We start from the raw sequence: 27,498 nt of genomic DNA on the forward strand, positions 1-27,498 counted from the left end.
CAGTCCCCAACACTGCCAGACATTAGATACTCAGTCCCAACACTGCAAGGCGTTAGATACTCAGTCCCCAACACAGCCAGCTATTAGATACTCAGTCCGCACCACTGCCAGGCATCAGACACTTCGTCCGCAATACTGCCAGACATTAGATACTCAGTCCCCAACACTGCCAGACATTAGATACTCAGTCCCCAACTTTGCCAGACATTAGATATTCAGTCCCCAACATTGCCAGACATTTGATAATCAGTCCCCATCTTTGCCAGACATTAAATACTCAGTCCCCAACACTGCCAGATATTCGTTACTCAGTCCCCACCACTGCCAGGCATCAAGATAATCAGACTCCAACAATGCCAGGCATTAGATACTCAGTCCCAAACACTGCCAGACATTGGATACTCAGTCCCGAACACTGCCAGACATTAGATACTAAGTCCCCAACACTGCCAGACATTAGATACTCAGTCCCCAACACTGCCAGACATTAGATACTGAGTCCCCAACTTTGCCAGACATCAGACACTTTGTCCCGAATACTGCCAGACTTTAGATACTCAGTCCCCAAAACTGGCAGACATCAAGATAATCAGACCCCAACAATGCCAGGCATTAGATACTCAGTCCCAAACACTGCCAGACATTGGATACTCAGTCCCGAACACTGCCAGACATTAGATACTAAGTCCCCAAAACTGGCAGACATCAAGATATTCAGACCCCAACAATGCCAGGCATTAGATACTCAGTCCCAAACACTGCCAGGCATTAGATTCCAGGTCCCCAACACTGCCAGGCATTAGATACTCAGTCCCCAACACTGCCTGGCATCAGATACTCAGTCCCCAACACAACCAGGCATGAGATACTCAGTCCCCAACACTGCCAGGCATTAGATACTATGTCCCCAACGCTGCCAGGAATTAGATACTCAGTCCCCAACACTGCCAGACATTAGATACTCGGTCATCAACACTGCCAGATATTAGATACTAAGTCTCCAACACTGCCAGGTATTAGATACTCAGTCCCCAACATTGCCAGACATTAGATACTCAGTCCCCAACCCTTGCAGATATCAAAATACTCAGACCCCATCAATGCCAGGCATTAGATACTCAGTCCCAAACACTGCCAGACAGTAGATACTCAGTCCCCAACACTGCCAGACATTAGCTATTCAGTCCCCAATACTTCCAGGCATTAGATACTCAGTCCCCAACACTGCCAGACATTAGATACTCAGTCCCCAACCCTTGCAGATATCAAAATACTCAGACCCCATCAATGCCAGGCATTAGATACTCAGTCCCAAACACTGCCAGACAGTAGATACTCAGTCCCCAACACTGCCAGACATTAGATACTCAGTCCCCAACACTGGCAGACATCAAGATACTCAGACCCCAACAATGCTAGGCATTAGATACTCAGTCCCAAACACTGCCAGGCATTAGATACTCAGTCTAGAACACTGCCAGACATTAGATTCTAAGTCCCCAACACTGCCAGGCATTAGATACTCAGTCCCCAACACTGCCAGGCATTAGATACTCAGTCCCCAACACTGCCAGGCATTAGATACTCAGTCCCCAACACTGCCAGGCATTTGATACTCAGTCCCCAACACTGGTAGACATTAGATACTCAGTCCCCAACACTGCCAGGCATTAGATACTCAGTCCCCAACACTGCCAGGCATTTGATACTTAGTCCCCAACACTGCCAGGCATTTGATACTCAGTCCCCAACACTGGTAGACATTAGATACTCAGTCCCCAACACTGCCAGACATTAGATACTCAGTCCCCAACACTGCCAGACATCAGATACTCAGTCCCCAATACTGCCAGACATTAGATACTCAGACCCCAACACTGCCAGACATTAGATACTCAGTCCCCAACATTGCCAGACATTAGATATTCAGTCCCCAACATTGCCAGACATTAGATAATCAGTCCCCAACTTTGCCAGACATTAAATACTCAGTCCCCAACACTGCCAGATATTAGTTACTCAGTCCCCACCACTGCCAGGCATCAGACACTTTGTCCCCAATACTGCCAGACTTTAGATACTCAGTCCCCAAAACTGGCAGACATCAAGATAATCAGACTCCAACAATGCCAGGCATTAGATACTCAGTCCCAAACACTGCCAGACATTGGATACTCAGTCCCGAACACTGACAGACATTAGATACTCAGTCCCCAAAACTGGCAGACATCAAGATAATCAGACTCCAACAATGCCAGGTATTAGATACTCAGTCCCAAACAGTGCCAGACATTGGATACTCAGTCCCGAACACTGCCAGACATTAGATACTAAGTCCCCAACACTGCCAGACATTAGATACTCAGTCCCCAACACTGCCAGACATGAGATACTGAGTCCCCAACTTTGCCAGACATTAGCTATTCAGTCCCCAATACTTCCAGGCATTAGATACTCAGTCCCCAACACTGCCAGACATTAGATACTCAGTCCCCAACACTGGCAGATATCAAAATACTCAGACCCCAACAATGCCAGGCATTAGATACTCAGTCCCAAACATGGCAGACATTGGATATTCAGTCCCGAACACTGCCAGACATTAAATACTAAGTCCCCAACACTGCCAGACATTAGATACTCAGTCCCCAACACTGCCAGACATTAGATACTCAGTCCCCAACTTTGCCAGACATTAGCTATTCAGTCCCCAATACTTCCAGGCATTAGATACTCAGTCCCCAACACTGCCAGACATTAGATACTCAGTCCCCAACCCTTGCAGATATCAAAATACTCAGACCCCAACAATGCCAGGCATTAGATACTCAGTCACAAACACTGCCAGACAGTTGATACTCAGTCCCCAACACTGCCAGACATTAGATACTCAGTCCCCAACACTGGCAGACATCAAGATACTCAGACCCCAACAATGCTAGGCATTAGATACTCAGTCCCAAACACTGCCAGGCATTAGATGCTCAGTCCAGAACACTGCCAGACATTAGATTCTAAGTCCCCAACACTGCCAGGCATTAGATACTCAGTCCCCAACACTGCCAGGCATTAGATACTCAGTCCCCAACACTACCAGGCATTAGATACTCAGTCCCCAACACTGCCAGGCATTAGATACTCAGTCCCCAACACTGCCTCGTATCAGATACTCAGTCCCCAACACTGCCAGGCATTAGATACTCAGTCCCCAAAACTACCAGGCATTTGATACTCAGTCCCCAACACTGCCAGGCATTAGATACTCAGTCCCCAACACTGACAGACATCAGATGCTCAGTCCCCAACACTGCCAGATATTAGATACTCAGTCCCCAACACTGCCAGACATTAGATACTAAGTCCCCAACACTGCCAGGCATTAGATACTCAGTCCACAACACTGCCAGGCATTATATACTCAGTCCCCAACACTGCCAGGCATTTGATACTCAGTCCCCAACACTGCCAGGCATTTGATACTCAGTCCCCAACACTGCCAGGCATTTGATACTCAGTCCCCAACACTGCCAGGCATTTGATACTCAGTCCCCAACACTGGTAGACATTAGATACTCAGTCCCCAACACTGCCAGGCATTAGATACTCAGTCCCCAACACTGCCAGGCATTTGATACTCAGTCCCCAACACTGCCAGGCATTTGATACTCAGTCCCCAACACTGGTAGACATTAGATACTCAGTCCCCAACACTGCCAGACATTAGATACTCAGTCCCCAACACTGCCAGACATCAGATACTCAGTCCCCAATACTGCCAGACATTAGATACTCAGACCCCAACACTGCCAGACATTAGATACTCAGTCCCCAACATTGCCAGACATTAGATATTCAGTCCCCAACATTGCCAGACATTAGATAATCAGTCCCCAACTTTGCCAGACATTAAATACTCAGTCCCCAACACTGCCAGATATTAGTTACTCAGTCCCCACCACTGCCAGGCATCAGACACTTTGTCCCCAATACTGCCAGACTTTAGATACTCAGTCCCCAAAACTGGCAGACATCAAGATAATCAGACTCCAACAATGCCAGGCATTAGATACTCAGTCCCAAACACTGCCAGACATTGGATACTCAGTCCCGAACACTGACAGACATTAGATACTCAGTCCCCAAAACTGGCAGACATCAAGATAATCAGACTCCAACAATGCCAGGTATTAGATACTCAGTCCCAAACACTGCCAGACATTGGATACTCAGTCCCGAACACTGCCAGACATTAGATACTAAGTCCCCAACACTGCCAGACATTAGATACTCAGTCCCCAACACTGCCAGACATGAGATACTGAGTCCCCAACTTTGCCAGACATTAGCTATTCAGTCCCCAATACTTCCAGCATTAGATACTCAGTCCCCAACACTACCAGACATTAGATACTCAGTCCCCAACACTGGCAGATATCAAAATACTCAGACCCCAACACTGCCAGGCATTAGATACTCAGTCCCCAACATTGCCAGACATTAGATATTCAGTCCCCAACATTGCCAGACATTAGATAATCAGTCCCCAACTTTGCCAGACATTAAATACTCAGTCCCCAACACTGCCAGATATTAGTTACTCAGTCCCCACCACTGCCAGGCATCAGACACTTTGTCCCCAATACTGCCAGACTTTAGATACTCAGTCCCCAAAACTGGCAGACATCAAGATAATCAGACTCCAACAATGCCAGGCATTAGATACTCAGTCCCAAACACTGCCAGACATTGGATACTCAGTCCGGAACACTGCCAGACATTAGATACTAAGTCCCCAACACTGCCAGACATTAGATACTCAGTCCCCAACACTGCCAGACATTAGATACTCAGTCCCCAACTTTGCCAGACATTAGCTATTCAGTCCCCAATACTTCCAGGCATTAGATATTCAGTCCCCAACACTGGCAGACATTAGATACTCAGTCCCCAACACTGGCAGATATCAAAATACTCAGACCCCAACAATGCCAGGCATCAGATACTCAGTCCCAAACACTGCCAGACATTGGATACTCAGTCCCGAACACTGCCAGACATTAGATACTAAGTCCCCAACACTGGTAGACATTAAATACTCAGTCCCCAACACAGCCAGCTATTAGATACTCAGTCCCCACCACTGCCAGGCATCAGACACTTCATCCGCAATACTGCCAGACATTAGATACTCAGTCCCCAACACTGCCAGACATTAGATACTCAGTCCCCAACACTGCCAGACATTAGATACTCAGTCCCAAACACTGCCAGACATTGGATACTCAGTCCCGAACACTGCCAGACATTAGATACTAAGTCCCCAACACTGCCAGACATTAAATACTCAGTCCCCAACACAGCCAGCTATTAGATACTCAGTCCCCACCACTGCCAGGCATCAGACACTTCATCCGCAATACTGCCAGACATTAGATACTCAGTCCCCAACACTGCCAGACATTAGATACTCAGTCCCAAACACTGCCAGACATTAGATACTCAGTCCCGAATACTGCCAGGCATTATAAACTCAGTCTCCAACACTGACAGACATTAGATACTCAGTCCCCAACACTGCCAGACATTAGATATTCAGTCCCCAATACTGCCAGGCATTTGATACTCAGTCCCCAACACTGCCAGGCATTAGATTCTCAGTCCCGAACACTGCCAGGCATTCGATACTCAGTCCGCAACACTGCCAGACATGAGATACTCAGTCCCCAACACTACCTGGCATCAGATACTCAGTCCCCAACACAACCAGTCATGAGATACTCAGTTCCCAACATGCCAGGCATTAGATACTATGTCCCCAACACTGCCAGGCATCAGATACACAGCACCCCAACATTGCCAGGTGTTAGATACTCAGTCCCCAACATTGCCAGACATTAGATACTCAGTCCCGAACACTGCCAGATATTAGATACTAAGTCCCCAACATTGCCAGGTGTTAGATACTCAGTCCCGAACACTGCCAGGCATTATATGCTCAGTCTCCAACACTGCCAGACATTAGATACTCAGTCCCGAATACTGCCAGGCATTATAAACTCAGTCTCCAACACTGCCAGACATTAGATAATCAGTCCCCAACTTTGCCAGACATTAGATATTCAGTCCCCAATACTGCCAGGCATTTGATACTCAGTCCCCAACACTGCCAGGCATTAGATACTCAGTCCCGAACACTGCCAGGCATTCGATACTCAGTCCGCAACACTGCCAGACATGAGATACTCAGTCCCCTACACTGCCAGACATTAGATACTCAGAACCCAACAATGCCAGGCATTAGATACTCAGTCCCAAACACTGCCAGGCATTATATACTCAGTCCCCAACACTGCCAGACATTAGATACTTAGTCCCCAACTTTGCCAGACATTAGATATTCAGTCCCCAACTTTGCCAGACATTCAATACTCAGTCCCCAACACTGCCAGATATTAGTTACTCAGTCCCCACCACTGCCAGGCATCAGACACTTTGTCCCGAATACTGCCAGACTTTAGATACTCAGTCCCCAAAACTGGCAGACATCAAGATAATCAGACCCCAACAATGCCAGGCATTAGATACTCAGTCCCAAACACTGCCAGACATTGGATACTTAGTCCCGAACACTGCCAGACATTAGATACTAAGTCCCCAAAACTGGCAGACATCAAGATATTCAGACCCCAACAATGCCAGGCATTAGATACTCAGTCCCAAACACTGCCAGGCATTAGATTCCAGGTCCCCAACACTGCCAGGCATTAGATACTCAGTCCCCAACACTGCCTGGCATCAGATACTCAGTCCCCAACACAACCAGGCATGAGATACTCAGTCCCCAACACTGCCAGGCATTAGATACTATGTCCCCAACGCTGCCAGGAATTAGATACTCAGTCCCCAACACTGCCAGACATTAGATACTCGGTCATCAACACTGCCAGATATTAGATACTAAGTCTCCAACACTGCCAGGTATTAGATACTCAGTCCCCAACATTGCCAGACATTAGATACTCAGTCCCCAACATTGCCAGATATTAGATACTCAGGCCCCAACATTGCCAGACATTAGATACTATGTCCCCAACACTGCCAGGAATTAGATACTCAGTCCCCAACATTGCCAGACATTAGATACTCAGCCCCAACCCTGCCAGATATTAGATACTAAGTCTCCAACAATGCCAGGTATTAGATACTCAGTCCCCAACATTGCCAGACATTAGATACTCAGTCCCCAACATTGCCAGATATTAGATACTCAGTCCCCAATACTGCCAGGCATTAAATACTCAGTCACCAACACTGCCAGACATAAGATACTCAGTCCCCAACACTGCGAGACATTAGATAGTCAGTCCCGAATACTGCCAGGCATTATATACTCAGTCTCCAACACTGACAGACATTAGATACTCAGTCCCCAACACTGCCAGGCATTTCATACTCAGTCCCCAACACTGCCAGACATTAAATACTCAGTCCCCAACACTGCCAGCTATTAGATACTCGGTCCCCACCACTGCCAGGCATCAGACACTTAGTCCCCAATACTGGCAGACATTAGATACTCAGTCCCCAACACTGCCAGACATTAGATACTCAGTCCCGAATACTGCCAGGCATTATAAACTCAGTCTCCAACACTGACAGACATTAGATACTCAGTCCCCAACACTGCCAGACATTAGATATTCAGTCCCCAATACTGCCAGGCATTTGATACTCAGTCCCCAACACTGCCAGGCATTAGATACTCAGTCCCGAACACTGCCAGGCATTCGATACTCAGTCCCCAACACTGCCAGGCATTAGATAGTCAGTCCCCAACACTGCCAGGAATTGGATACTCAGTCCCCAACACTGCCAGACATTAGATACTATGTCCCCAACACTGCCAGGCATTAGATACTCAGTCTCCAACACTGCCAGACATTGGATACTCAGTCCCCAACACTGGCAGACATTAGATACTCAGTCCCCAACACTGACAGACATTAGATGCTCAGTCCCCAACACGGCCAGACATTAGATTCTCAGTCCCCAACACTGCCAGACATTAGATACTCAGTCCCCAACACTGCCAGACATTTGATACTCAGTCCCGAACACTGCCAGGCATTATATACTCAGTTCCCAACACTGCCAGGCATTTGATACTCAGTCCCCAACACTGCCAGGTATTTGATACTCAGTCCCCAACACTGCCAGGCATTTGATACTCAGTCCCCAACACTGCCAGGCATTTGATACTCAGTCCCCAACACTGGTAGACATTAGATACTCAGTCCCCAACACTGCCAGGCATTAGATACTCAGTCCCCAACACTGCCAGGCATTTGATACTCAGTCCCCAACACTGCCAGACATTAAATACTCAGTCCCCAACACAGCCAGCTATTAGATACTCAGTCCCCACCACTGCCAGGCATCAGACACTTCATCCGCAATACTGCCAGACATTAGATACTCAGTCCCCAACACTGCCAGACATTAGATACTCAGTCCCCAACACTGCCACACATTAGATACTCAGTCCCAAACACTGCCAGACATTGGATACTCAGTCCCGAACACTGCCAGACATTAGATACTAAGTCCCCAACACTGGCAGACATCAAGATACTCAGACCCCAGCAATGCCAGGCATTAGATACTCAGTCCAGAACACTGCCAGACATTAGATACGTAGTCCCCAACACTGCCAGGCATCAAGATACTCAGACCCCAACACTGCCAGGCATTAGATACTCAGTCCAGAACACTGCCAGACTTTAGATTCCAGGTCCCCAACACTGCCAGGCATTAGATACTCAGTCCCCAACACTACCTGGCATCAGATACTCAGTCCCCAACACAACCAGTCATGAGATACTCAGTTCCCAACATGCCAGGCATTAGATATTATGTCCCCAGCACTGCCAGGCATCAGATACACAGCACCCCAACATTGCCAGGTGTTAGATACTCAGTCCCCAACATTGCCAGACATTAGATACTCAGTCCCGAACACTGCCAGATATTAGATACTAAGTCCCCAACATTACCAGGTGTTAGATACTCAGTCCCGAACACTGCCAGGCATTATATGCTCAGTCTCCAACACTGCCAGACATTAGATACTCAGTCCCGAATACTGCCAGGCATTATAAACTCAGTCTCCAACACTGACAGACATTAGATACTCAGTCCCCAACACTGCCAGACATTAGATATTCAGTCCCCAATACTGCCAGGCATTTGATACTCAGTCCCCAACACTGCCAGGCATTAGATACTCAGTCCCGAACACTGCCAGGCATTCGATACTCAGTCCGCAACACTGCCAGACATGAGATACTCAGTCCCCAACACTACCTGGCATCAGATACTCAGTCCCCAACACAACCAGTCATGAGATACTCAGTTCCCAACATGCCAGGCATTAGATACTATGTCCCCAACACTGCCAGGCATCAGATACACAGCACCCCAACATTGCCAGGTGTTAGATACTCAGTCCCCAACATTGCCAGACATTAGATACTCAGTCCCGAACACTGCCAGATATTAGATACTCAGTCCCCAACACTGCCACACATTAGATACTCAGTCCCAAACACTGCCAGACATTGGATACTCAGTCCCGAACACTGCCAGACATTAGATACTAAGTCCCCAACACTGGCAGACATCAAGATACTCAGACCCCAGCAATGCCAGGCATTAGATACTCAGTCCAGAACACTGCCAGACATTAGATACGTAGTCCCCAACACTGCCAGGCATCAAGATACTCAGACCCCAACACTGCCAGGCATTAGATACTCAGTCCAGAACACTGCCAGACTTTAGATTCCAGGTCCCCAACACTGCCAGGCATTAGATACTCAGTCCCCAACACTACCTGGCATCAGATACTCAGTCCCCAACACAACCAGTCATGAGATACTCAGTTCCCAACATGCCAGGCATTAGATATTATGTCCCCAACACTGCCAGGCATCAGATACACAGCACCCCAACATTGCCAGGTGTTAGATACTCAGTCCCCAACATTGCCAGACATTAGATACTCAGTCCCGAACACTGCCAGATATTAGATACTAAGTCCCCAACATTACCAGGTGTTAGATACTCAGTCCCGAACACTGCCAGGCATTATATGCTCAGTCTCCAACACTGCCAGACATTAGATACTCAGTCCCGAATACTGCCAGGCATTATAAACTCAGTCTCCAACACTGACAGACATTAGATACTCAGTCCCCAACACTGCCAGACATTAGATATTCAGTCCCCAATACTGCCAGGCATTTGATACTCAGTCCCCAACACTGCCAGGCATTAGATACTCAGTCCCGAACACTGCCAGGCATTCGATACTCAGTCCGCAACACTGCCAGACATGAGATACTCAGTCCCCAACACTACCTGGCATCAGATACTCAGTCCCCAACACAACCAGTCATGAGATACTCAGTTCCCAACATGCCAGGCATTAGATACTATGTCCCCAACACTGCCAGGCATCAGATACACAGCACCCCAACATTGCCAGGTGTTAGATACTCAGTCCCCAACATTGCCAGACATTAGATACTCAGTCCCGAACACTACCAGATATTAGATACTAAGTCCCCAACATTGCCAGGTGTTAGATACTCCGTCCCCAACACTGACAGACATTAGATACTCAGTCCCCAACACTGCAAGGCATTAGATACTCAGTCCCCAACACTGCCAGGCATTAGATACTCAGTCCATAACACTGCCAGGCATTAGATACTCAGACCCCAACACTGCCAGGCATTAGACACTCAGTCCCCAACACTGCCAGACATTAGATTCTCAGTCCCCAACACTGCCAGACATTAGATACTCAGTCCCCAACACTGCCAGGCATTAGATACTCAGTCCCCAACACTGCCAGGAATTAGATACTCAGTCCCCAACACTGCCAGACATTAGATACTATGTCCCCAACACTGCCAGACATTAGATACTCAGTCCCCAACACTGCCAGGAATTAGATACTCAGTCCTCAACACTACCAGACATTAGATACTATGTCCCCAACACTGCCAGACATTAGATACTCAGTCCCCAACACTGCCAGGAATTGGATACTCAGTCCCGAACACTGCCAGACATTAGATACTATGTCCCCAACACTGCCAGGCATTAGATACTCAGTCTCCAACACTGCCAGACATTAGATAGTATGTCCCCAACACTGCCAGGCATTAGATACTCAGTCCCCAACACTGCCAGGAATTGGATACTCAGTCCCCAACACTGCCAGACATTAGATACTATGTCCCCAACACTGCCAGGCATTAGATACTCAGTCTCCAACACTGCCAGACATTGGATACTCAGTCCCCAACACTGGCAGACATTAGATACTCAGTCCCCAACACTGACAGACATTAGATGCTCAGTCCCCAACACGGCCAGACATTAGATTCTCAGTCCCCAACACTGCCAGACATTAGATACTCAGTCCCCAACACTGCCAGACATTAGCTACTCAGTCCCGAATACTGCCAGGCATTAAATACTCAGTCCCCAACACTGCCAGACATTAGATACTCAGTCCCCAACACTGCCAGGCGCCAGATACTCAGTCACCAATACTGCCAGGCATTAGATACTCAGTCCCGAATACTGCCAGGCATTATATACTCAGTCTCCAACACTGCCGGACATTGGATACTCAGTCCCCAACACTGCCAGACATTGGATACTCAGTCCCCAACACTGACAGACATTAGATGCTCAGTCCCCAACACTGCCAGACATTAGATACTCAGTCCCCAACACTGCCAGGCATTAGATACTCAGTCCCCAACACTGCCAGACATTAGATACTCAGTCCCCAACACTGCCAGGCATTAGATACTCATCCCCAACACTGCCAGACATTAGATACTCAGTCCCCAACATTGCCAGGCGCCAGATACTCAGTCACCAATACTGCCAGGCATTATATACTCAGTCTCCAACACTGCCAGACATTGGATACTCAGTCCCCAACACTGCCAGACATTGGATTCTCAGTCCCCAACACTGACAGACATTAGATGCTCAGTCCCCAACACGGCGAGACATTAGATGCTCAGTCCCCAACACTGCCAGACATTAGATACTCAGTCCCCAACATTGCCAGGCGCCAGATACTCAGTCCCCAACACTGCCAGGCATTAGATACTCAGTCCCGAACACTGCCAGGCATTATATACTCAGTCTCCAATACTGCCAGACATTAGATACTCAGTCCCCAACACTGCCAGGCATTAGATACTCAGTCCCCAACACTGCCAGACGTTAGATACTCAGTCCCCAGCACCGCTAGACATTAGATACTCAGTCCCCAACACTGCCAGACGTTAGATACTCAGTCCCCAACACTGCCAGACATTAGATACTCAGTCCCCAACTCTGCCAGGTGTTAGATACTCAGTCCCCAACACTGCCAGGCATCAGACACTCAGTCCCCAACACTCTCAGACATCAAGATACTCAGTCCCCAACACTGCCAGAGATTAGGTACTCAGTCCCCAACACTGCCAGTCATTAGATACTCAGTCCCCAACACTGCCAGTCATTAGATACACAGTCCCCAACACTGCCAGACATTAGATACTCAGTCCCCAACACTGCCAGGCATTAGATACTCAGTCCCCAACACTGCCAGACATTAGATACTCAGTCCCCAACACTGCCAGACATTAGATACTCAGTCCCCAACACTGCCAGACATTAGATACTCAGTCCCCAACACTGCCAGGCTTTCGATACTCAGTCCCCAACACTGCCAGACGTTAGATACTCAGTCCCCAACACTGCCAGTCATTAGATACTCAGTCCCCAACACTGCCAGGCATTAGATACTCAGTCCCCAACCCTGCCAGGCATTAGATACTCAGCCCCAACACTGCCAGGCATTCGATACTCAGTCCGCAACACTGCCAGACATGAGATACTCAGTCCCCAACACTACCTGGCATCAGATACTCAGTCCCCAACACAACCAGTCATGAGATACTCAGTTCCCAACATGCCAGGCATTAGATACTATGTCCCCAACACTGCCAGGCATCAGATACACAGCACCCCAACATTGCCAGGTGTTAGATACTCAGTCCCCAACATTGCCAGACATTAGATACTCAGTCCCGAACACTGCCAGATATTAGATACTAAGTCCCCAACATTGCCAGGTGTTAGATACTCCGTCCCCAACACTGACAGACATTAGATACTCAGTCCCCAACACTGCAAGGCATTAGATACTCAGTCCCCAACACTGCCAGACATTAGATACTCAGTCCATAACACTGCCAGGCATTAGATACTCAGACCCCAACACTGCCAGGCATTAGACACTCAGTCCCCAACACTGCCAGACATTAGATTCTCAGTCCCCAACACTGCCAGACATTAGATACTCAGTCCCCAACACTGCCAGGCATTAGATACTCAGTCCCCAACACTGCCAGGAATTAGATACTCAGTCCCCAACACTGCCAGACATTAGATACTATGTCCCCAACACTGCCAGACATTAGATACTCAGTCCCCAACACTGCCAGGAATTAGATACTCAGTCCTCAACACTACCAGACATTAGATACTATGTCCCCAACACTGCCAGACATTAGATACTCAGTCCCCAACACTGCCAGGAATTGGATACTCAGTCCCGAACACTGCCAGACATTAGATACTATGTCCCCAACACTGCCAGGCATTAGATACTCAGTCTCCAACACTGCCAGACATTAGATAGTATGTCCCCAACACTGCCAGGCATTAGATACTCAGTCCCCAACACTGCCAGGAATTGGATACTCAGTCCCCAACACTGCCAGACATTAGATACTATGTCCCCAACACTGCCAGGCATTAGATACTCAGTCCCCAACACTGACAGACATTAAATACTCAGTCCCCAACACTGCCAGACATTAGATACTCAGTCCCCAACACTGCCAGGCGCCAGATACTCAGTCACCAATACTGCCAGGCATTAGATACTCAGTCCCGAATACTGCCAGGCATTATATACTCAGTCTCCAACACTGCCGGACATTGGATACTCAGTCCCCAACACTGCCAGACATTGGATACTCAGTCCCCAACACTGACAGACATTAGATGCTCAGTCCCCAACACTGCCAGACATTTGATACTCAGTCCCCAACACTGCCAGGCATTAGATACTCAGTCCCCAACACTGCCAGACATTAGATACTCAGTCCCCAACACTGCCAGGCATTAGATACTCAGTCCCCAACACTGCCAGACATTAGATACTCAGTCCCCAACATTGCCAGGCGCCAGATACTCAGTCACCAATACTGCCAGGCATTATATACTCAGTCTCCAACACTGCCAGACATTGGATACTCAGTCCCCAACACTGCCAGACATTGGATTCTCAGTCCCCAACACTGACAGACATTAGATGCTCAGTCCCCAACACGGCGAGACATTAGATGCTCAGTCCCCAACACTGCCAGACATTAGATACTCAGTCCCCAACATTGCCAGGCGCCAGATACTCAGTCCCCAACACTGCCAGGCATTAGATACTCAGTCCCGAACACTGCCAGGCATTATATACTCAGTCTCCAATACTGCCAGACATTAGATACTCAGTCCCCAACACTGCCAGGCATTAGATACTCAGTCCCCAACACTGCCAGACGTTAGATACTCAGTCCCCAGCACCGCTAGACATTAGATACTCAGTCCCCAACACTGCCAGACGTTAGATACTCAGTCCCCAACACTGCCAGACATTAGATACTCAGTCCCCAACTCTGCCAGGTGTTAGATACTCAGTCCCCAACACTGCCAGGCATCAGACACTCAGTCCCCAACACTCTCAGACATCAAGATACTCAGTCCCCAACACTGCCAGAGATTAGGTACTCAGTCCCCAACACTGCCAGTCATTAGATACTCAGTCCCCAACACTGCCAGTCATTAGATACACAGTCCCCAACACTGCCAGACATTAGATACTCAGTCCCCAACACTGCCAGACATTAGATACTCAGTCCCCAACACTGCCAGGCTTTAGATACTCAGTCCCCAACACTGCCAGGCATTGGATGCTCAGTCCCCAACACTGCCAGGCATTAGATACTCAGTCCCCAACCCTGCCAGGCATTAGATACTCAGCCCCAACACTGCCAGGCATTAGATACTCCGTCCCCAACACTGACAAACATTAGATACTCAGTCCCCAACACTGCAAGGCATTAGATACTCAGTCCCCAACATTGCCAAGCGTCAGATACTCAGTCCCCAACACTGCCAGGCATTAGATACTCAGCCCCGAACACTGCCAGGCATTAGATACTCAGTCCCCAACACTTGCAAGGCATCAGATACTCAGTCCCCAACACTGCCAGACATTAGATACTCAGTCCCCAACTCTGCCAGACATTAGATACTCAGTCCCCAACACTGCCATGCGTTAGATACTCAGTCCCCAACACTGCCATGCATTAGATACTCTGTCTCCAACACTGCTAGACATTATATACTCAGTCCCCAACACTGCCAGACTTTAGATACTCAGTCCCCAACACTGCCAGGCATCAGATACTCAGTCCCCAACACTGTCAGGTATTCGATACTCAGTCCCCAACACTGCCAGACATTAGATACTCAGTCCCCAACACTGCCAGACATTAGATACTCAGTCCCCAACACTTCCAGACGTTAGATACTCAGTCCCCAACACTGCCAGACATTAGATACTCAGTCCCCAACACTGCCAGCCATCAGATAATCAGTCCACAATACTGCCAGGCATTAGATGCTCAGTCCCCAACACTTCCAGACGTTAGATACTCAGTCCCCAACACTGCCAGACATTAGATACTCAGTCCCCAACACTGCCAGACGTTAGATACTCAGTCCCCAACACTGCCAGACATTAGATACTCAGTCCCCAACACTTCCAGACGTTAGATACTCAGTCCCCAACACTGCCAGCCATCAGATAATCAGTCCACAATATTGCCAGACATTAGATACTCAGTCCCCAACACTGCCAGCCATCAGATAATCAGTCCACAATACTGCCAGGCATTAGATACTCAGTCCCCAACACTGCCAGCCATCAAATACTCAGTCCCCAACAATGCCCGCCATCAGATACTCCGTCCTCAATACTGCCAGGCATTAGATTGCCAGTTCCCAACACTGCCAACGAGCAGGTCGTCAGTTCCTAAACTGCCTGGCATCATACGTTCAGTTCCTAGTGCGTTCCGCTCCATTGGCTCCCCATCCACCACCTTCAACATTCACTCCCTCCACCACCGGTGCACCGTGGCTGCAGTGTGTACTGTCCAAAAGATGCACTGCAGCAACCCGGCAAGGATTCTTCAACAGCACCTCCCAAACCCACGACCTCTACCACCTCGAAGGACAAGGTGCAGTGGGTTGAGGGGACGTATGGAGGCAATGGGAATGCAGTGCCCTCTGCATTTCATCTGCTTTTTAATTCTGCCTGTAATGAGGTGGCTGTGTGTGTTAGTTCTGCAACGAGCGAGTGCGGGGCTTGCAGTGTCCCTGAGCGGACACTTGAGGCAGACGTGAAATGGTGGGACTCTGGGCAGCCGCTGTAACCGTGTCTCCGTCTTACAGGTATCGCCTCATACCTTTGCCTGCTGTCGCTCGGAATCTGGAGCCCAAGGGGACCTGACCTCAGCAACTGCACTTCGCCCTGGGTAAACCAGGTGGCACAAAAGGTAACTGCGGAGGAGCAGAGAGGGTCAGAAATCACCAAACGCTAGCCGACGGGTAGAATTAAAATCATGAAAAATGCTAATGGAATATTGGCCTTTCTGTCGAGGGCTGGAATGCAGAGGGGTGGAATTGAAGTAACAGTTATATTACTGGTTCAACCCCATTCAGAGCATTGCGTTCATCTCTGGGCCCCGCACTTCAGAAAGGATATATTGGCCTTCTCATGCTTCACGGACTCCCTCAAATCCTCTTTGATAAAATGTAACATCCCCACTAACTCTTGACAATCCCTGGCCCAAGACCGCACCAAGTGCAGGAGAAGTATCCGGGGAGGTGCCGAACACTTCGAGTTTCTTCGTCGGGAGCACGCGGAAGCCAAGTGCAAACAGCGGAAGGAGCGCACGACAAACCAAGTACCCCACCCACCCGTCCCTCCAACCACCGTCTGCCCCACCTGTGACAGAGACTGTAGGTCCTGCATTGGTCTCATCAGTCACCTGAGAACTCATGTTCGTGTGGAAGCAAGTCATCCTCGACTCCGAGGGACTGCCTAAGAAAGAAGGATATATCGGCCTCGGAGTGGGGAGCCGCGCAGATTCCCCAGGTTGATACCGGGGCTAAAAGGGTTAAATTATGAGGACAGGTTACACTGAGAAGTCTTGAATTCCATCGAGTGCAGAAGATCAGGGGGTGATCTAATCGGGGTGTTTAAAATGATGAAAGGACTTGATAGGGGACACAGAGAGAGACTGTTTCCTCTGGTGGGGGAGTCCAGAACAACCTTAAAATTAGAGCCAGGCCGTTCAGGGGTGATGTCACACAGAGGGTAGTGGGAATCTGGACCTCTCTCCCCCAAAAAGCTGCAGAGGTTGAGGGGCGGGGGAAGGGTCAATTGAAAATGTCAATACTGAGATTTTTGTGAGGCAAGGGCATCATGGGTGACGGAACCAAGGCAGGTAGATGGAGTTAAGATCAGCCAGGTCCAGTTAAATGGCGGAACATGGTTCGAGGGGCTGAATGGCCTCCTCTTGTTCCTATGAAGGGACACAAACGCTGGGATATGTACAAGAGAGAAGGTTAGACGTAGCGGTTGTGCTCATTCATGTCAAAGGCCAGAAACGCTGAGACAGCGAGTGCTTTGCTCATGGACAAATTATGTGCTTTACCATTTATTGTTGATTAAAGTATATTAATGACAAAATAAATATTAAGATTAAACATTAATGTGTCAGGAAAACCAGACATGCTTATTTGTACAGGTAGGACTATGATCTACAGTCCAGTCAATGATGGACAGATGATTAATAGTGTAATTAATTTGCTCTATATAAGTAATTTCCACCACCGTAACATCACCCGTCTCCGCCCCAGACGCAGCTCATCTGCTGCTGAAGCCCTCATCATGCCTTTGTTACCTCTAGACTTGACTATTCCAACGCACTCCTGGCCGGCCTCCCACATTCTACCCGATGTAAACTAGCCGAGATCCAAAACTCGGCTGCCCATGCCCTAACTCGCGCCAAGTCCTGCTCACCTGTGCTCGCTGACCTACATTGGCTCCCGATTAAGCAACGCCTCGATTTCAAAATTCTCATCCTTGTTTACAAATCCCTCCATGGCCTCGCCCCTCCCTATCTCTGTAATCTCCTCCAGCCCCACAACCCCCCGAGATGTCTGCGCTCCTCTAATTCTGCCCTCCTGAGCATCCCTGATTATAATCGCTCAACCATCGGTGGCCGTTCCTTTCTGTTGCCTGAGCCCCAAACTCTGGAACTCCCTGCCTAAACCTCTCTACCTCTCTTTCTTTCTCTCAGACGCTCCTTAAAACCTACCTCTTTGACCAAGCTTTTGATCACCTGCCCTAATTTCTCCTTATATGGCTTGGTGTCAAATGATTTGTCTTAGAATACTCTTGTGAAGCGCCTTGGGACGTTTCACTACGTTAAAGGCGCTATATAAATACAAGTTGTTGTTGTTGCTGATGGGTAGAGTAGCCCAGTGGTTACGGTACTGGACCAGCAAAGGAGAGGCCATGGGTTCAAATCCCACCATAGCAAGTTCTGAAATTCCACCAGAAAGCTTAAGCATTGTTGTAAAAACCCAACTGGTTCACTAATGTCCTTCCTGGCCTCCTAATCGGACTCTAATGTCCTCTGAACTACTACCAACTCCAAAGATAAAAACTAACAGCCCTGGCGGCAATGACCACAGCTATCGTATCCCTCCAAGTCGCATATATCGCCGTTCCTTCATCGTTGCTGGAGCAAAATCCCGGAATTCCCTGCATACCATCACCGCAGGAACTCCAGCAGTTTAAGGAGAAGACACCAAATCCCGGCCTTGTCAACATTGGCCACACCCTGAGAACGAGCAAAACAATTCTACTGGCAGGAGGGTCGATAACCGGAGGGCACAGATTTCAGATAATTGGCATTACAGGAAAGATGTGATTGCACTAGAGAAGGTACAGAGGAGATTTACCAGGACGTTGCCGGGTCTGGAGAGTCTTCGCTATGAGGACAGATTGGATAGGCTGGGGTTGTTTTCCTTGGAACAGAGGAGGCTGAGGGGAGACCTTATTGAGGTGTATAAAATTATGAGGGGCCTGGATAGAGTGGATAGGAAGGACCTGTTTCCCTTAGCAGAGGGGTCAACAACCAGGGGGCATAGATTTAATGTAATTGGTAGGAGGTTTGGAGGGGATTTGAGGGGAAATACCTTCACCCAGAGGGTGGTGGGGGTCTGGGGCAGAACTCACGGCCTGAAAGGGTGGTAGAGGCAGTAACCCTCACCACATTTAAAAACTACTTGGATGTGCACTTGACGTGAGGTAACCTACAGGGCTACGGACCTCGAGCTGCAAAGTGGGATTAGGCTGGATAGCCGTTTGCCGGCCGGCACGGACACAATGGGCCGAAATGGCCTCCTTCCGTGCTGTAAACATCTATGGTTCGATGAGGAAAAACATTTTTCATTTTTTACACAGCAAGTTGTTATGATCTAGAACGCGCTGCCCGAAAGGGCGGTGGGAGCAGATTCAATAGTAACTTTCAAAATGGAATTGGATAAACACTTGAAAGGGATAACATTTCATGGAGATGGGGAAAAAGCAAGGGAAGTGGGACTAATTGGATAGCTCTTTCAAAGAGGCATGATGGGCTGAATGGCCTCTTTCAGTGCTATAAAATGTTATGATTGACCCCTTGTGCTTCAGTGTAGATAACCTCAACGTATTGCTTTTCTAAGCTAAGGGCTGCAGGCAGTAACTGTCCATGTTGCTGCATTTATGGTCCACTCCTTGGTGTCGGTGATGCCACATTGCAACCTCCGCTGTGCCGGTCCTGGGCAGTGCCATTCCAACAGCACCCACTCCCCTGTGGGTCTTATTCCATTGCACAGATCAGCTTTAAGGCCCAAATCAGGAGTGTGATGAAATACTCTCCACTTGCCTGGATGAGAGCAGCTCCAACAACACTCAAAAGGCTGGACACCATCCAGGACAAAGCAGCCCGCTTGATTGTCACCCCATCCACCACCTTCAACATTCACTCCCTCCACCACCGGCGCACCGTGGCTGCAGTGTGTACCATCTACAAGATGCACTGCAGCAACTCGCCAAGGCTTCTTCGGCAGCACCTCCCAAACCTGCGACCTCTACCACCTAGGAGGACAAGGGCAGCAGGCGCATGGGAACACCACCACCTCCACGTTCCCCTCCAAGTCACACACCATCCTGACTTGGAAATATACCGGCCGTTCCTTCATCGTCGCTGGGTCAAAATCCTGGAACTCCCTCCCTAACAGCACTGTGGGAGCACCTTCACCACACGGACTGCAGCGGTTCAAGAAGGCGGCTCACCACCACCTTCTCAAGGGGCAATTAGGGATGGGCAATAAATTCTGGCCTTGCCAGCGATGCCCACATGTATTCCAGGAACGAATGTATTCTTTTTGTAACACCTCAGCCTGTCCAGAGGGTTAAGATCCTGGGTTAGCGGGCGGGCAAGTGAGCTGAGTCCTGGGCGTGGGCAGAGGTATTATTGAGTGGGTGGTTCACATCCACCGTTTCTGAACTGGGAACAGACACAGTAAGCGTCCAACCACCGATTCCTGTGCGGGTTTTGTGTAACTGGGATCTTCGTGTGCTGATGTGTGTACCTTGGGTCTGGTCTCTGCAGATTAAGAATGGGGAGAATGCCGCTAACATCGCGAACGAGCTGTCCCGTCACACCCGAGGCCCGATTTACGCCGGGGACGTCAGCTCCTCCGTCAAGCTGATGGAGCAGTTGCTGGATATTCTCGACGCCCAGCTGCAGGCTCTCAGGCCCAGTGAGAAGGAGTCGGCGGGACGCAGTTACAACAAGGTTTGAGCAACTTTCCTTCATATTCACCGCTGTCATTCCAGGCACAATTGGCATTGGCACGGCTTACAGAGAGAGAGAGAGAGAGAGCATGCAGACTGGAGAGAGAGAGAGAATGCAGAGAGAGAGAGAGAGAGAGAGAATGCGGACTGGAGAGAGCGAGAACAAGAGAAACATAGAAACATAGAAAATAGGTGCAGGAGTAGGCCATTCGGCCCTTCTAGCCTGCACCGCCATTCAATGAGTTCATGGCTGAACATTCAACTTCAGTACCCCCTTCCTGCTTTCTCGCCAAACCCCTTGATCCCCCCCCTAGTAGTAAGGACCTCATCTAACTCCTTTTTGAATATATTTAGTGAATTGGCCTCAACAACTTTCTGTGGTAGAGAATTCCACAGGTTCACCACTCTCTGGGTGAAGAAGTTCCTCCGCATCTCGGTCCAAAATGGCTTACCCCTTATCCTTAGACTGTGACCCCTGGTTTTGGACTTCCCCAACATTGGGAACATTCTTCCTGCATCTAACCTGTCGAACCCCGTCAGAATTTTAAATGTTTCTATGAGGTCCCCTCTCATTCTTCTGAACTCCAGTGAATACAAGCCCAGTTGATCCAGTCTTTCTTGATAGGTCAGTCCCGCCATCCCGGGAATCAGTCTGGTGAACCTTCGCTGCACTCCCTCAATAGCAAGAATGTCCTTCCTCAGGTTAGGAGACCAAAACTGTACACAATACTCCAGGTGTGGCCTCACCAATGCCCTGTACAACTGTAGCAACACCTCCCTGCCCCTGTACTCAAATCCCCTTGCTATGAAGGCCAACATGCCATTTGCTTTCTTAACCGCCTGCTGCACCTGCATGCCAACCTTCAATGACTGATGTACCACGACACCCAGGTCTCTTTGCACCTCCCCTTTTCCTAATCTGTCACCATTCAGATAATAGTCTGTCTCTCTGTTTTTACCACCAAAGTGGATAACCTCACATTTATCCACATTATACTTCATCTGCCATGCATTTGCCCACTCACCTAACCTATCCAAGTCACTCTGCAGCCTCACAGCATCCTCCTCGCAGCTCACACTGCCACCCAACTTATTGTCATCCGCAAATTTGGAGATACTACATGTAATCCCCTCATCTAAATCATTAATGTACAATGTAAACAGCTGGGGCCCCAGCACAGAACCTTGCGGTACCCCACTAGTCACTGCCTGCCATTCTGAAAAGTACCCATTTACTCCTACTCTTTGCTTCCTGTCTGACAACCAGTTCTCAATCCATGTCAGCACACTACCCCCAATCCCATGTGCTCTAACTTTGCACATCAATCTCTTGTGTGGGACCTTGTCGAACGCCTTCTGAAAGTCCAAATATACCACATCAACTGGTTCTCCCTTGTCCACTCTACTGGAAACATCCTCAAAAAATTCCAGAAGATTTGTCAAGCATGATTTCCCTTTCACAAATCCATGCTGACTTGGACCTATCATGTCACCGCTTTCCAAATGCACTGCTATGACATCCTTAATAATTGATTCCATCATTTTACCCACTACCGATGTCAGGCTGACCGGTCTATAATTCCCTGTTTTCTCTCTCCCTCCTTTTTTAAAAAGTGGGGTTTCATTGGCTACCCTCCACTCTATAGGAACTGATCCAGAGTCAATGGAATGTTGGAAAATGACTGTCAATGCATCCACTATTTCCAAGGCCACCTCCTTAAGTACTCTGGGATGCAGTCCATCAGGCCCTGGGGATTTATCGGCCTTCAATCCCATCAATTTCCCCAACACAATTTCCCGACTAATAACGATTTCCCTCAGTTCCTCCTCCTTACTAGACCCCCCGACCCCTTTTATAACCGGAAGGTTGTTTGTGTCCTCCTTTGTGAATACCGAACCAAAGTACTTGTTCAATTGGTCCGCCATTTCTTTGTTCCCCGTTATGACTTCCCCTGATTCTGACTGCAGGGGACCTACGTTTGTCTTTACTAACCTTTTTCTCTTTACATATCTATAGAAAGTTTTGCAATCCGTCTTAATGTTTCCTGCAAGCTTCTTCTCATACTCCATTTTCCCTGCCCTAATCAAACCCTTTGTCCTCCTCTGCTGAGTTCTAAATTTCTCCCAGTCCCCAGGTTCGCTGCTATTTCTGGCCAATTTGTATGCCACTTCCTTGGCTTTAATACTATCCCTGATTTCCCTTGATAGCCACGGTTGAGCCACCTTCCCTTTTTTATTTTTATGCCAGACAGGAATGTACAATTGTTGTAGTTTATCCATGCGGTCTCTAAATGTCTGCCATTGCCCATCCACAGTCAACCCCTTAAGTATCATTCGCCAATCCATCCCAGCCAATTCACGCCTCATACCTTCAAAGTTACCCTTCTTTAAGTTCTGGACCATGGTCTCTGAATTAACTGTTTCATTCTCCATCCTAATGCAGAATTCCACCATATTATGGTCACTCTTCCCCAAGGGGCCTCGCACAACGAGATTGCTAATTAATCCTCTCTCATTACATAACACCCAGTCTAAGATGGCCTCCCCCCTAGTTGGTTCCTCGACATATTGGTCTAAAAAACCATCCCTTATGCACTCCAGGAAATCCTTCTCCACCGTATTGCTTCCAGTTTGGTTAGCCCAATCTATGTGCATATTAAAGTCACCCATTATAACTGCTGCACCTTTATTGCATGCACCCCTAATTTCCTGTTTGATGCCCTCCCGAACATCACTACTATTGTTTGGAGGTCTGTACACAACTCCCACTAACGTTTTTTGCAGAGCAGAGAGAGAGAGAAAATGCAGAGAGAGAGAGAGAGAGAAAATGCAGACCGGAGAGAGAGAGTACGAGAGAGAGAGAATGCAGACCGGAGAGAGAGAGAGAGAGAGAGAGAGAATGCAGACCGGAGAGAGAGAGAGAGAGAGAGAGAGAGAGAGAGGGAATGCAGACTGGAGAGAGAGAGAGAATGCGGAACAGAGAGAGAGAGACAGAGACAGAGAGAGACAAAGAGAATGCAGACCGGGGAGAGAGAGAGCGAGAGAATGCAGAACGGAAAGAGAGGGAGAGAGAGAGAGAGAGAGAGAATGCAGACCGGAGAGAGAGAGAGAGAGAGAGAGAATGCAGACCGGCGAGAGATAGAGAATGCAGAACAGAGAGAGAGAGACAGAGACAGAGAGAGACAAAGAGAATGCAGACCGGAGAGAGAGAGGGAGAGAGAATGCAGAACGGAAAGAGAGAGAGAGAGAGAGAGAGAGAGAATGCAGAATGGAAAGAGAGAGAGAGAGAGAGAGAGAATGCAGACCAGAGAGAGAGAGAGCGAGAGAGAGAGAATGCGGAACAGAGAGAGAGAGAGAGCGAGAGAGAGAGAATGCAGACCGGAGAGAGAGAGAGAGAGAGAATGCGGAACAAAGAGAGAGAGAGAGAGAGAGAGAGAATGCAGACCACCCCATCTCTACCCCACCGCAGACCACCCCACCCTTCCCATGGACTTCAATGGACTAAGAGGAGGAAGAGATCAAGGGATCAGAGGAAGAAAGGGAGGCCAGTCGCCAGCAAGAGAAGGAGAATGTGTGTTAAGATTGGAGACTGCGATTACAGCAGCAGTTGTTCAGGCTCAGTATGGCAGTATGTGAGTGTTTGTGTACAGATTGTGTGGCGGGGGTCAGTGATCAGCCGTTCTCTGTAAATTTTGTGCACGTTGCCAGTCATTTTAATGTTCAGGCACTTACAGAAAAAGAATGCTTTTCATGGCTCCATAAATAGCAGTAAAAATGATCCTGCATTAATACGAAAGCATATTATCAAAGTGTTTATCTGTGTGGTTATGAGGAAAAGGCGATGAAGGGAAGTGGGGGAAAGGGTTGACAATGTGGGGATGGAGGAGCGAGTGAGCAATACTGTCTCAGATGTGTCATGTATCTTACATTATTATATATAACTGTATCCTAACATGCTATACATGACTGTAAGAAGATATGACCTGTAACCACCAGCATACCTTACCACCGGGGGTGCACTTGCAAGAGACAGGTATATAAGGGTAGGTCTCAGGCAAGTGCAGCATTCCAGAGCTGTGTAATAAAGGTGCAGGTCCAGAGTGACCTTGACTTCACTACATGCCTCGTGTGAATCTGTACTGAGGGGACAGGACTTTACAGTGGCGACGAGTTACGGGATTACAGAATCCACAGAATGGCGAACAACGGATCAGATGAAAAGTACAATGCGGGAGACAATTGGGAGGAGTTTATAGAAAGGCTCCAGCAAAGCTTTGTAACCAAAGACTGGTTAGGCGACGATACGGCAGACAAGAGAAGAGCCCATCTCTTGACCAGCTGTGGCTCGAAAACATACGCTTTAATGAAGGATCTGTTGGCACCTGAGAAACCAGCAAGCAAGTCGTTTGAAGAATTGAGCACACTGGTAAGAGACCACCTGAAGCCAGCGAGCAGCCTACACATGGCCAGACACAGGTTCTACAACTACAGACGCTGTGTGGGCCAGAGCATACCCAACTTTGTGGCGGAACTTTGGAGGTTGGCTAGTTTATGTGAGTTCTCCGATGAACTGAGGAGAGAAATGCTGAGAGACTTTTTCATTGAAGGAATAGGCCATGCAGGCATATTCTGAAAGCTCATAGAGACCAAGAACCTGACCTTAGAGGCAGCAGCACTGGTTGCACAGACATTCTTGGTAGGGGAAGAAGAAACGAGGTTGATTTACAATACAGGTACGACAACTAACGAAATATCGGAAGAAGTTGTTCACAGCACTAAACAAGCTGCTACCCCCACACACAGACAAAACCGGGAGAACAGGCTCTCAACAGCAGGCAGAAGCCATCAAGGGCCACAGGAACGGCCGTTCACACCTAATCAACCCACAATGCGAGCAATCAACTACAAACTGAGAGAAGCTCAAGAGAGATCAGCCAGACGCAGCTCATTCTTTAGGAACTCTTTGAACAATGGAACAGGTCTGTGCTGGAGGTGTGGAGTTGGGCACTAGTCAAGGGGATGTCGATTTCAGCAGGCTGTTTGCAGAAACTGTGAATATACAGGGCATTTGGCCCGCATGTGCAAAAAAACGGCAGCTCGGCTGGTATACGAATCGGATGGGTCGGAAAGCAGACCAGAAGATGGTGGGGACAGTACCCGGGACACCGATGTACAGCGGGTCAACACGATCAACGGCCGCTGCTCCTACAACAGAATGCCTCCTATAATGATGAGGGTCCTACTCAACGGGATATCTGTCAACATGGAGCTGGATACGGGAGCGAGTCAATCTCTCATGGGCGCTCAACAATTTGAACAACTGTGGCCGCATAAAAGAGACAGACCAAAACTCACAAGGGTCGACACCAAACTAAGGACCTATACCAAAGAAATCGTACCAGTCCTCGGCAGCGCCATGCTCTCTGTCACACACAAAGGGACAGTGAACCGACTTCCCCTGTGGATTGTCCCCTGAGACCCCCCAGCACTGCTGGGGAGAAGCTGGCTGGCAAAACTAAACTGGAAATGGGATGATGTCCATGCCATGTCATTAGAGGAACAGACCTCCTGCTCAACAGTTATAAAGCGATTTGAACATCTCTTTCAGCCAGGTGTGGGCACTTTCAAAGGGGCCACAGTCAAAATCTACATCACACAGGATGCTAGACCGGTCCATCACAAGGCCAGAGCTGTACCCGATGTGATGAGGGAAAAGATTGAACACGAACTAGACAGGCTTCTGCGGGAAGGCATTATATCACCTGTGGAATTTAGCGACTGGGCAAGTCCCATCGTCCCAGTCATGAAGCCTGATGGATCCGTACGAATCTGTGGGGACTACAAATCTACCATAAACAGAGTCTCCCTACAGGACCAGTACCCGCTGCCCAGAGCGGAGGACTTATTTGCCACATTGGCTGGAGGTAAACTTTTCTCAAAATTAGACCTTACATCTGCGTATATGACGCAAGAATTGACCGAGGAATTCAAGCTACTCACCACCATCAACACACATCGAGGCCTTTTCATGTACAATCGATGCCCATTTGCATCAGGTCGGCAGCTGCCATATTCCAGCGCAACATGGAGAGTCTGCTCAAGTCCATCCCGGGGACGGTTGTATTTCAAGATGACATACTTATCACGGGCAGGGACACCGACTCCCATCTCTGCAATTTGGAGGAAGTACTAAAGCGGTTGGATCGGGTAGGCCTATGAGTCAAGAAATCCAAGTGCCTGTTTCTCGCACCCGAAGTTGAATTTTTGGGCAGAAGGATTGCCGCTGATGGAATCCGCCCAACAGAGTCCAAAACAGAAGCAATTCGCTTGGGACCCAGGCCCCGGAATGTCTCAGAACTGCACGCCTTTCTCGGGCT

The 27,498-nt window shown here is 48.6% G+C and overlaps 1 protein-coding gene across 1 annotated transcript in view; it reads left to right on the plus strand.

Moving 5' to 3' along the window:
* LOC139237849 (adhesion G protein-coupled receptor L1-like) overlaps positions 1-27,498 on the plus strand; it is a 454,570-nt gene that overhangs the window by 314,591 nt on the left and 112,481 nt on the right. Inside the window, exons 8-9 of the mRNA XM_070867073.1 lie at positions 16,657-16,760; positions 20,937-21,122. Coding sequence (XP_070723174.1) covers positions 16,657-16,760; positions 20,937-21,122 — 290 coding nt within the window. The remainder of the gene's footprint in view (positions 1-16,656; positions 16,761-20,936; positions 21,123-27,498) is intronic.

This window comes from Pristiophorus japonicus, chromosome 24 (genome assembly GCF_044704955.1).
Source record: "Pristiophorus japonicus isolate sPriJap1 chromosome 24, sPriJap1.hap1, whole genome shotgun sequence".
Classification (NCBI taxonomy): Eukaryota; Metazoa; Chordata; class Chondrichthyes; family Pristiophoridae; genus Pristiophorus; species Pristiophorus japonicus.